We start from the raw sequence: 12,394 nt of genomic DNA, 5'->3' as shown, positions 1-12,394 counted from the left end.
CCCTCCCCAAAGCAAAACAGATACAATTAGTTAAGCATACACTACCAGGTGATATAATTGCACTTCCTTTGGGTGAAAAGGCCTGGCTTCAACCTTCATCATGGAATGTGCCCATCTCCGCAGGTGTGATTGCAAGAAATCAGTAAACTGGTTATAATCTATCTGATGTAGTCCTGGAAGTTTCTTTGCTTTGATTGGACAGAATAGTTCTTTTTGCAGTACAAAGCAACAACTTACAACAGCAATTCAGCTTGTGGGCAACAGGCCTAGAATATTTATAGACTTTTATTAACACGTCTAAAGCTAGCTTCTGACATGCGGTTAAAAATATGGTTATTTAAATATTTCTACCCACTTTCTCCTTTTGAGGGCTGGTTAAATATAGCTTGGGAAATACATATTGCTAATAAATCTTTTCTCTCTTATGGATAGACTGAGATCCCTGTGCAAGCTGGAAATTTCCCTTCAAGTGATAAGGACCAAATCATGAATTGGTTTTGGGATAGGTACTAAAAATGATCTGGGCCAAGGTTTGACTGGTTTGCAGTTGTTTTGGGACAACTGATCTCAAAATGGAAGTTATGCGGTACAAACGTAGACCCACTGGGTAGCAAGTGTAATCACAAGATCTGTTGTACCTTTAGTAATGGCAGCTATGCTACACTAGGTTCTGTGAAGTTGAATTAGAGGTCTGATATTGGTCACAAGCCATCCACAGTCATAACAAAAGTTGTGAGGAAAATAGCAGTATCTGTTGCATATGGTAAAATGTTCCCCCCTCATTGAAATGTTTGTATTAATTATAACTATTACATGTCTTTCACTATAATACTTGTGTGCCCATGCCAATGAGCTATCAAACAGAGCAGCTGTTTGATCAATAATTCCCACAGAATTGGAGAGACGAAGCAGCCCTGCTAGGTTCCGTTGTGTATTGCAGTTGGATCCAGCATTATGCAATTCTTCCTCAATCTTTCTAACAAATTGGCATTTAGCAAACTCACATGTGTTCTGTTGTTACAAATGAAGGCTGTTCTCCAAAACACATAAATCATACATAACGAATGGCTGAGCCATATGCCATAGAAATAGCTTTATGATATTTTAGAGTAAAGATGATGTAAAATGTGAAACTATGATCTATTTGGGATCAAGCTAATTATGCCGTAGGAACCTTGAAGAAAAGGGTACAGTCTCACATCCAGAATCTTTGGTAAAGACTCGATACCTGTATCGATGGGAAAGATTGATCAGTAGGCTTCCCAAAATGTTGGGTCCTTCCAGAGTTTCAGCAGTAGATTAACAGGATGCAGAGTTCTTTCCTACTGAACTCATACCTTCCAGCAACAAAGCCTGATCTGAACATGTTGGGTCTGGATCCAAAGAGCTAAAAACCTCGGGTCTGCTTTTGAAACCAAATCATAAATCTACTCATCAGAAGCAGTTTTATAACTATGCTTGTAGGCTACACCAGATGTCTAACTGCTTAGCAACAGAAAAAGATATTTCACTTACACTAAAGGTATTTAAGGGATGCAATCAGCTTGCAAAAAACTATTCAGGCTTCAACCCTGCTAAACAGAAGAAATACTTCTCTCTCCGGCAATGCCCTTTTAGAAGATTGAAAAGTAGGTGACGGGCCGTGTTTAGGAAAGGATCCATTTGGATGCCAGATTCACACAACATTTGAAACATTCTTCTCTGCTGCCAAATGCTAACTGGAAATTGGCAAGAAATCTCAGCTCCTGAAATTTGTGAGTGCTAATTGCCAACAATTAGATTACATGCTGGCAACTTAATTCCGTGACTGACGGCCCTATTTAGAGTTTGTGGGTACTTTTACGCATGTCCGTTCGCCATATTACGAATGCATATTAGTCAATGGGACTTGTAGTATAGTAACCTAATTTTCACAACTAATCAAATCTGCCAAACTCTAACTAAGGCCCCAGGTTAAAAAAAACCTGTAACAATATTTAACACCATGCCAAAGCTCCACTAAAATATCCACACAAAATAAACCTGCCTGCAATCCTTGCCATCTTTCTTACACTGATCCACCCGACATTTACATAAAAGGCATCTTCCCAAGCCTGCATTAGATAATAATGGCTTTACTGAACAAATGGAGGAGAGACAAGCTTGTTAGTCCTTCTAGACCTCATGCATCAGTGCAGCATTTTTCACTATTAACCCGATGATTCTGTTTTCATGGATAGCAAAACAACTTCTACAACCTACTGGATTCTAAACCAAGCTGCTCTTTTCTCAGTGCCACAAGGAACAACAAACTTCCCATTATCCACATTTCCAGAGTAATCACCACAAGAAACACAATCAAGCACCTATGTTAGGCATTAGAGCTTGATAGGTGGTGCTATATTTTTTAACCCTGCTCAAGTTTCTCTATTGTAAAATTAAGCACCATAGTACCTCATTGTCACAGGTGTGCTATATTGCTAAATTAGCTTTTGTGATGGTCCTGTTCTTCAGTAGCAGATCAAATATGCTATCTACAGTTGCCAGACATCCATCTCCTGTGTACAGAACAAAACCAGTATTGTTTGCCCAATTATGTATCTTTAACAATCAGCAACAACAGGCATTCCTGAATGTTGTTTACTGGATGACCCTTTAAAAATTCCTGCTGTCTTCTTAGCTGCAAACATCTAAATGAACAAGGCCACCTCACTTAAGAGAGTAAGTTCAGTCTTCCAGTGCTGGGATGGTGAACATGAAAGTAAATGTCTGATAAAACAATGCTTGCAGAATGAGAATCCCTCCAGTCCTTGCAATATAATTAATGTTGATATTTCATTTAGCAAAAATATAATGATGTTTACTTTCCCATTGTCAAAGAAAGTAGAACTAGGGCTAGATCCCCTGATTTCTCAGTCTTTCAAAATACATGAGCACCCATTCGCTAATCTCTTTATTCTCCTGTGTTTCCTTTCAGGCCCCCTCCGAAGCATACGCTGAGTCGAGTGATGATAACCAAGAATCGGGGGAAAGACAAGCTCTGGTCCTACACTCGAGACCCAATCAAGCAGGCTCTCCTGAAGAAGGTCCTGACCAGTGAAGAGCTGTCGCAGGAGGCTTGCATGTCATTCATCGATATCCTTTGAGTGATATCTTAAGGCTTGAAGGGAATCTCTGACGGAGATTCTAGGTGGGGCGGGCAGAGGGTAGGATTCTCCACTGACCCATATTCTCTTAAAAATGAGTGAGCATTTCCTATTGCACTTACGTTGTCTGCATGCATGGACTGTCACTGAGGCTCCCGTTTCACGACACGGTTGAACTACTTCCACCATCCTGCATGACATGAAGGAGCTAGTTTGTTATAGTTTGTTCCACACCTCATGTCTGTGACTCTGAGCTGGTGGTGGTTTTGAGTCTCTACTAGCTGCAGTGGCAGGCATTGATTGATGAATAATTAAGAGATGCAGGCCTGTAGTCTAGAGGCTCATTGACACACATGCTTTTCTAGGCATTTGTGGCACTTCAGACTTTATGACTTTACAGAGGTCATCCAGTGAATGACATCACAATACATCTTAACCTGTGGCTTGGGTTGGTTCTAACTGCAATCTGTTGATTTAAATTGTTACACGAAAATCAGTACAGAATAATGGGTTTGTTCGAAACACATCATATGAAGGTCCCTGCCTATTTAGTTTTTGCTTATGTACACAAGTGGATTGTATTTTGAGTGTAACATTTTACATTCACATTTTGTGCTCACAAAACTTGATTTTCGCTCTGAATATTACACCAGTGTGGTTTAATGGTTCCTGCCAGCGAATGTATGTGTTTGTGGATTTTGAAGCCTTGGAAAGTTGATGGTATTAAACACCAATATGCCTGCAATTTTGTGCAAAGTATTTACCCACCCTGGATATGTTTGCTTTTTTAAGGGCAGAAGTAAATTTATTTCCAGGATGGGAATGGGGAGACGACATGCCAAAGATGAGTGGGTGATACAGGGTATTGGGTTTCATGATAGGAAACACTATTTTTGCTGTGGATAAATAACCTCAGTGTTTTAAAGTGCAATTAAAGTTGTGTGTTACTTTGATGCTTGTGTGTACACATGCATAAAAGAGTTCCTTGGGAGACCTAATTTACCAAGTAAAAAAAGTTACTAGTGGAAGTGCTCTTGAAATGTTTCTGGTTAGCTCTTCATTCCATTGTTAATTAGTTCACTATGCATTAGAAAAGGGGGTCAACCCATTGAAATTAGTCATGACTGCACTGTAATAGTGACAGTTGAGCCTGAGCTGTTGCACTTCACATTTGAACTTTAAAATAGGTACCTGCAGGTGCATTTTAGCCTTGCTGGGAATCATTGGAGACCCAACTACGCAGCAATCTAGTGGCCTAATACTGAGCATTCTTCTCTCACTTCACAAATCATATTTAACAAGAAGACATTCAGACATTCGGTGACTCATACACTGCCTGCCCATCATCCACACCTGGATGTCCGATGCCTATCTGAACCTCAGCCCAACCAAAACAGAATTTCTGTTATTTGCCGTGAACAACATTCAAGAAGCATTACAAATTTAGCTCAATGACATGAACCTTGAGGGCTTCGAACCCAAACTTTTGCTGAATGCCAAGTCGCTTGGATTCACCTTCGACACTAACCTCGCCCTCAAGGAGCGTATTGCCCAAAAATACACAGACGGCCTGGTACGAGCCTCCTTTTCTAAAGGAAGAGAAACCATTTCTGCCAGAGAGTGACTTAAGAACTTCTGTTCAAGCCCTTGCACGCTCATATCTAGATAGTGGTAGCACCCATCTCCATGGCCACATGGGCTCAACACTGGCACCCCTTAGGGACATATTACACACTGCAGTATGTCTCGCCCTGGGCTGCGTAAAATATAATTGGGAACTTCAGTGGCTCCCCTTGCTGCCCGGAGCATCTTTAAAACCTCACCATTTACAAACCATTCATAACCAGCACTCCCACTTATCCTGCAGACCGGCTCATTATGTCTGGTGGTTCTCAGCACACCCACAGCTAGGACACCATAAAACTGCAATCTAAGAAGCGTGAAAAAGAAAAAACAATGCAGGATCTGGAACAATTCTTGTTTCCATCAGGACCGCATTAACAGTGCTCCAAATTAGGAACAGTTGAAGACACACCTCTTCAAAGAACACTACATTACAATGCATTAAGCGTCCAATTACCAGCTATCGCTCCAATCACTTGTTGACTTTATGCGTGTCATTGACCATGCGCAGTGCTCTGCTGCCTTTTGGCTAGGTTCATGCTGTACACATATCAGATACATACATACAAGAACATGATTGAGAGAGATGTATAAATGAATCATAATTGTTGCAAATTCCTCTTGTTTTACACCCACCATGTCATTGCAGAAGGTGATTAAACATATGGAAATGAATCTCTGCCACATCGAAACTGAAACCAAAACAAGAGTTTTGCAGAATGCTACCCAGATAAAGTACCAGTATGTCCAATACATTCTAGCATTCACTCAATCAAATTATAGTTTTTCTTGGTGTGTCATAATGTGTTGTTTAGCGTAGTTTGTTCTAGGTGTTGGTTTTCTGAAAATCAGCCTTGTGCTTGCTCATAGTGATGGCTGATCTCCAAAACGTTTACTGTGGTATACTGTAATTAGTGTACTGTACTCAGTAAAATGTCAGTGTCATGCTTTAGATTCCCATAAAAAAGTTTCCCATTCCATGGAAAAGGCGAGCTCTTCATAGAATCGGATGTGGGTGTTCTGTATTGATTGTTATGCACAGTAACCATAAAAATGATTCATCATTATGACTACACCAGTGCATAAGTAGTACCCAGCCGCCATTTTGTAATTTGAGTGGAATACAAAACTTGTGCACACAATGTCTGAGGATGCGTTTTGGAGGTCCCTTTTTTTATCTGCCCTGGCTCCCTTCTTTGCCTAAACCTGCAGGAATCATATCTGTTATTCTCGTTTTGAGAATGGCATTGCCCGAGTCACTGCTCCCATAATACTGCTGTGCTTCAGAGATAGAAACAGAGTGCAGTACTTGAGGCCACACAGAGAACTCTCTGGTTACTAACCACTAGTAAATGTCTCACTGTGATGGTGGGGAAATTGGTGGTATGTTATATTATGTTATCTTTTTCTTGTCCTCCATCACCATCAAAGTGACTGTTGGATCCGGTGACCTGTGGCGTAAATTTAATTCGACATTGTGACACTCAACAATGAGCAGCTATATTTCCTAAAGGTTGCATAGGTGCTCATGGTACGCGAGTCAATTTAACACTGCACCTACGATCCTTTCAAATATTTAGAAATGTGATGCTGTACTATGCATTGTGTTGTGTCATGCGTGCGTCTGTGCTAAGCTTTAGTAAATAAGGGCCTAAGTTTTTCACAACAGCATGTGGAGCTTAACTCTGTGGGTTTGGGGCCAAAGAGTACCACAGTGTGAAAGCCTGAAACGTAACTGACCTGAAACTCACGGCAACCTAGCTAACTAGTTAGACTTGCCATGTCTAGAACTGAAAATTGCTGCTAACAACAAACTCTTAAGTGCTTTTTAGGTTAGGCTTTGAGCACAGCTCTTAAAGCTATTGTTATCCATTCCTTGAAATGGGCATAGAATGGGCTTTGGCTGCACCCTGAGGAGTGTTTCCTTCCCACCTCAAGCCTTTGAAACAGCCAACAGGGTGTATCATTCTGCATTACAGAAAGTGCTTCCATTGGATTGCATTAAGGACTATTTCACATCTGAAAAGTACACAAAATCATCCTGCTCCTTGTCACATTAAATGTAATATCCCCATGAATTCTATAAAGAAAGTTATCCTTTTTTTTTACTACTTTTTCCCCAGCACTAGCAATGCCAACAGGGCTTTTCTTTAACCTGATAGGCACCATTTCTGCATGCAACACATGTAAACAGCATTTGTGAATGCCTGTATTTACATCTCTGGGCACAGTCAATAAAGACGTATTTGTTTTATCAGTGCTTGTTCTCTCACTACCGACCCCTTCGGAATTATCACGGGACTTATAATGAGGCTGTCAGAAATTATATATGTAGAATATAATAATATATGGAATATATATTTCAATTACCCAGTACTTATAGTTAGGGCCATGTTTCCAGAGGTAGTGGATTTTTTGGTTTGATTATAATTTTGGAGCCATTAGACTTGACAAATCTTCCTGAAATGTTCCCAAATTTGACAGAAATCTAGCTATTAGTCCGGAAATTGTGCGTTTTGTGATTTGGTGTAATTCCAGTAAGTAGATTTTAAGAGAATGATGTCCAAAAACGTAGTTTTTTCAGTGAATTTCTAAAGTGTTTTTAAATTTAAAGTAAGATATAATTACAATTCCTAAATATAACATCACTTTAGCATTTTTTCAGTGAATATTTATAACTGGAAAGAATTAACGTACAACGTAGAGCAGACAGACTGTGAGATGTATATTTATTCAAGGTGTGTAGATGTGGAGTTAAGATTAGGAAGTCTCCATTTACTTATGTGCACTTACCTTCTTGATAGTTTGGTCCTTGAGTTTTTTGGCAAAGATATTTCTGTAGCACTATGTTTTAGTAGTTGATATTTGATAAAACATTTAGTGCAGTAAACTCTTCACAAGTTGTGTTCTATTTTCTCAGTTAAAAACAACTTTAAGCAAATTATTCATAGACTGTTTCAAAATTCACAAACTACGAAATTCAAAAAGTTGTAAGCATAAAAAAAACCTACAGTACTCCCTTGTACAACAGGAGATCCCAACCAAGGATAGCTGTCATTAGAAAAGCACTGTACATCAAGTGTAAAGTGAAGTGTTTAACTATACATGAAAATGTACAATATATTTAAATATGTATGTGGAAGGGCTTTCTGCTTTACAAAATCTAGTTGGCAGAAAAATGGATGTGTGTGCAGTGGTCTGTACATTTTCTGCTCAGTATAAGCTTGCCGACTTAATTACGATGAAACATGTCAATATTGAGTTTGTAGTATACCGGGTCTCTTCTTTTTTGGTTATTACTTAACTAACTTTGAACCTATACTGAAATATATGGGGGATTATCCTTCCAAGAGGATGCGATCCGTGAATGAACTCACAGACCAAATATTTGAAGGTGCCTTGAAAGCAGAGCCACTGAAGGACGAGATTTTCAGCCAAATCATGAAGCAGCTCACCGACAACCACATAAAGTAAAGCTGGTTGCTGTTTATCTGTCTGTGACTTGCATCTCTGTTCTTGTAGTGTCTGCATGACTATTTCATTGATTGGACCCCGATGCACTTCTTACTGTATTGATTAGTTTTTCCTGCTTTTTTACACCACACTATGCAAAAGAGTTTGCAAAAATGTACGTAACCTCAAGCAAAATACTTGAATCATGAATCACTGCATGTCATCAAAATCTTTCACAAGGTAAACATGTATATAATAATGTCCCTGCCCCCTGCCCTTTCTATTGTCTCCTTTACCCAGAGGCCACTATTAAGTTACTGCCATACCACGGTTCAGGAGCCGATGCGATATTGCGACTCTCCTTCCCACTTAATTCACTAGGCAATTCCCTTTTGATGGAATACTGATCCTGGAACCCTTTTATTCACACATTGTACTACTCTGTATTTCAGGCATGCGACACATGTTTGTATTTTTGTTGATAAAAATCAATAAAAAATGGTTTAAAAATAAAAAAAAAGAGCAATGCTGTGTATAACAAAAGACGAAAACAATATGGCAGCTAATGAGTCAACATGGCATTAGCTATTACGGTAGTTTTAAAGCATATTTCTTTGTGAAAGCTCCATAGTTATTGATCTTGTACAATAGAATAAGAATTGTGATACAAAAACAGAGTTGCTTTTCAGAACCTTACAGGGCAGACCTTGAAACCCAGAACTTGACTCAACTTTATAATTGTGTATTTAAAACATTGAGTGTTTACTTGCATGGGATATGGTTTTCACACAAACCCAAGGAAAATTTCAGTTTTTGAAACATTGTACAGAATCTCAATGCATGATTCCCACTCTTGGGTAGAGATGAGAAGTACCCGAGTGGCTTGTCTAGACTGTCAAAAGAATGTACCTTTTCCCAGATTTTTGATCATCATTTATTGATAAAATCCTCTACAAAGTAGACTACTGCCTTTCTTTATGTAACTAACATTTATAGTTTTGTTGGAGGACAAAATGTTTGAACCTCTGAATTCTACAGTCTGCAACTCTATTTAATGTGCCTACTAATCCTTGTAGTTCATATATTAAATTTCGTGGGTTGCTAGACTATCAAGACTCCGGTATGTCAACAATCTAGCTTTGATGGTTTCTTATAGTTTACAGCAGATTCACCATGGACCTGTTAATCAAATCATCAAAAATGATGTGAGATAGACCAACATCAACCAGCTGATTGATTTAAATGATAACCAATGTCACGGCGTGTCTCTCCAGTTAAGTCAGGCACCAAATGAATACATCTTGGCTAAAAATATTTCAAGTCACATCAATAGCCACCAATATTGACGTTCTGAATATTTTCCAGCTCTATGATCAGTAAATCATGTGATCAAATTGTAGGGGTGTTCGGAATTATTTGTTAATTATATTTCTTGAAAAATGTACAAAATTACATAAATAAATGCTTTTAGTGCAAAATTGTGTTTGCTGGTATTTCACTTGACCTTCAACTAATGCTCTGTGTAAACAAGTCACGGAGGATATCGCCAAGAGACTGATTGATGCAGGAAAGGTGTCTTAGAGACACATAATCTGCGAGAACGAGTCTCCTGTAGGTGAAACTATGTGAAAAGGCATAAAACGACATTTAAAAAAATTGTGAATTTCATGTAAAGGGAAATTCAGGAATGTTATGGACTTTGCCTCCATAGTTTAAATGTCACCTAGGCCAAATTAATTGTTTACCACAGTGTTTTTTTAAACCTGCAGACAATGTACACATTTGTTCAACATGATACATGCTAAACCAAACTTATCTCTTCATTATATGACCTATTTTCTGGAACATGCCATTAAATAGTTTTAACACAGTAGAGAAGTGACTATTATTTCTGCCCCTCTCTCGTGCCCCAGTTGTCTTCAATTTGTGTCATTCACATTCATTATATTCCCTGGAAAGAGTCTCACACTTGTTTTCATCTCACATACTTTTCTTTTACCACAGGTACAGTGAAGAGAAGGGCTGGGAGTTGCTGTGGTTGTGTACTGGACTCTTCCCACCAAGCAATGTTCTCCTGCCTCATATTCAGAGGTTTCTTCAGTCCCGGAAGCAGCACCCACTTGCCAATGATTGCATGCAGCGACTACAGAAAGCTCTGAGGTACAGAAAGGCACAGTCTTCCTGTGTATGGATGGTGAACTACAATAGTTAAGTGAGGCAGTTTCATATCAGTAGGGATTTAGACTTGTTGGATATTGTAGAGTCTTTAGCTATAAAGCCTGATGCCCAATAGTATTTCTGTTCACCTAGATGGCACACAAAACAATGCATACACTTTTCAATTCATTGAACTTACTTGAAGGCAAACTCTCATGCGTTTTCAAAATATAGTTCACTTTTTATGTGTTATATATTACAAAATAGTGTATTTGATTAACAATTTTTTTTTAAATCGATTAATACTATTGCGTGATACATTTTTATTTCTAAATTGACTTGCACGTTTGTTTACAAATTACAGTGTTTTCTATTATGCCAGCATGCCACTTTTCTCCCAAATTAGAGAGGCAATCGTACAGACAAATAAAGTAGTGAGAGTATATTTGAGTTGCAATTAGCTACAAGTTGCACAGTCTTTACTGAGCATAGGGTGCTGGTGCAAATGTTTCATTCAATGCCATTTACTGAAAAGCACTTTAAACGTCAAGCATCGTGGCCAGGTTATTATTAGTAGGTATCGAAATGTACACAAACCAGAGATCTTACAAACTCAACATACTGTTGAAAACAAATGCCACAGCCTGAAACTGAGGTGGATAAAGTATTATACGAAACATATATTCTTAATACAGTTATTATACATATAAGAATGGTGCAGAAGAAGTATTACACTACGTAGAATAATGGAAATCTTTGTCAAAGATCAAAAAGGTACCACACTAACAAGAGTAGCTGTGGAATACAAAGAAACTCTACTCAAGCACATTGGGCTACTCACAAACAAGAAAAGATGCAGGCATGACTGCACTAAGAAAAACAACAAACTAGATACCATCCAGTGTTTAACTGGCAACCTTAACAGCAACACAAACCAGAAGACGGTGATTCACACAAAGCGCCAGCCAAGCAAATAATCACACTTTAAGCACAAAACTAGCAGAGGCAGAAATACAACAGGTACACATTACATTTACATACAGGAAACATATCCGTGATCAGACATGCCCCATTTCTCACATGCTGATATGCGCATTTAATGGTATGTAGATATATACTTTGATTGGTATATCTATTCCTTTGTGGAAATAAGCATGTAGTGCAAATCACCTTTAGAAAATATTTACATGTTTTATCCAAACGCAAGGATTTGGACACTTTGATTATACAGGGCAGACCCCTTATCACCCCCATTATAAAATAACTTAACTCGCTGCCCATTGATGCAACAATCTGCACATCGGTTCACCCACTTACCTGAAGACAAAACTTCAAACTACTGGAGGGTAAGAAATGCCAAATGCAAATCACAACTCCTAGACATTCTGGACTCCAGGATAACTAGAACTCTCAAACAAGTCTCTTCATGTCAGTGGCAGCACTTCATAATTGTTAGCCAAAGGCCAGAAACTTTGATCCTAACCTGCTCTCCATTCAAAAGACTGACCTCTCTAGAATCCCCCTTAAAGACTAATAAGCTCCTTCCTTCCACCCTATTTATATGCCTCTGGCAATTCCCCAGGAATGGCTACCACTTTCTTGTCCTGTGCCCTACCAATCTCCTTGGAACCGGTACCTTGTTAATTGTAAAGAGTGCCCGTGTCCATGTGGCCAGAACCACGCTACACAAATACCTTGGAAAAAAATGATAGTGATACTATCCTGCTCTCTCTGTCTTAACAGAATATTCCTCTGCCCTCTATGCATGTTTATATGGACATATTGATGACAATGTGACAGACTATTATATTGCCACCACTGCTCCAAATACTCAACTGCCACCACTGACCACTTCCATCAGTTGGATGCCACCCGTGTAGCACTAAAGCCAGCTGAGCCAGCCACAACATGCTGAACACAGAAGCCCTGAAGGGAGGGAGGTCAGGCTGGCCAGCCAGACTCACCAAAAAGAGCAGTAAGTGTAAGCACATTATGACATGGAAGTGCCGGCACTTTCCCCTGAAAAGCTTTGCACC

General features: G+C 39.1%; 1 protein-coding gene across 1 annotated transcript in view; it reads left to right on the top strand.

Moving 5' to 3' along the window:
• The window catches only part of MYO7A (myosin VIIA), a 739,224-nt gene that overhangs the window by 642,734 nt on the left and 84,096 nt on the right, over positions 1-12,394 (top strand). The window contains exons 39-41 of the mRNA XM_085623258.1: positions 2,957-3,114; positions 8,065-8,218; positions 10,206-10,361. Of these exons, the coding sequence (XP_085479384.1) occupies positions 2,957-3,114; positions 8,065-8,218; positions 10,206-10,361 (468 nt within the window). The remainder of the gene's footprint in view (positions 1-2,956; positions 3,115-8,064; positions 8,219-10,205; positions 10,362-12,394) is intronic.

Source organism: Triturus cristatus, chromosome 8 (genome assembly GCF_964204655.1).
Source record: "Triturus cristatus chromosome 8, aTriCri1.1, whole genome shotgun sequence".
NCBI lineage: Eukaryota > Metazoa > Chordata > Amphibia > Caudata > Salamandridae > Triturus > Triturus cristatus.
This window is presented reverse-complemented; position numbering and strand designations above follow the sequence as displayed.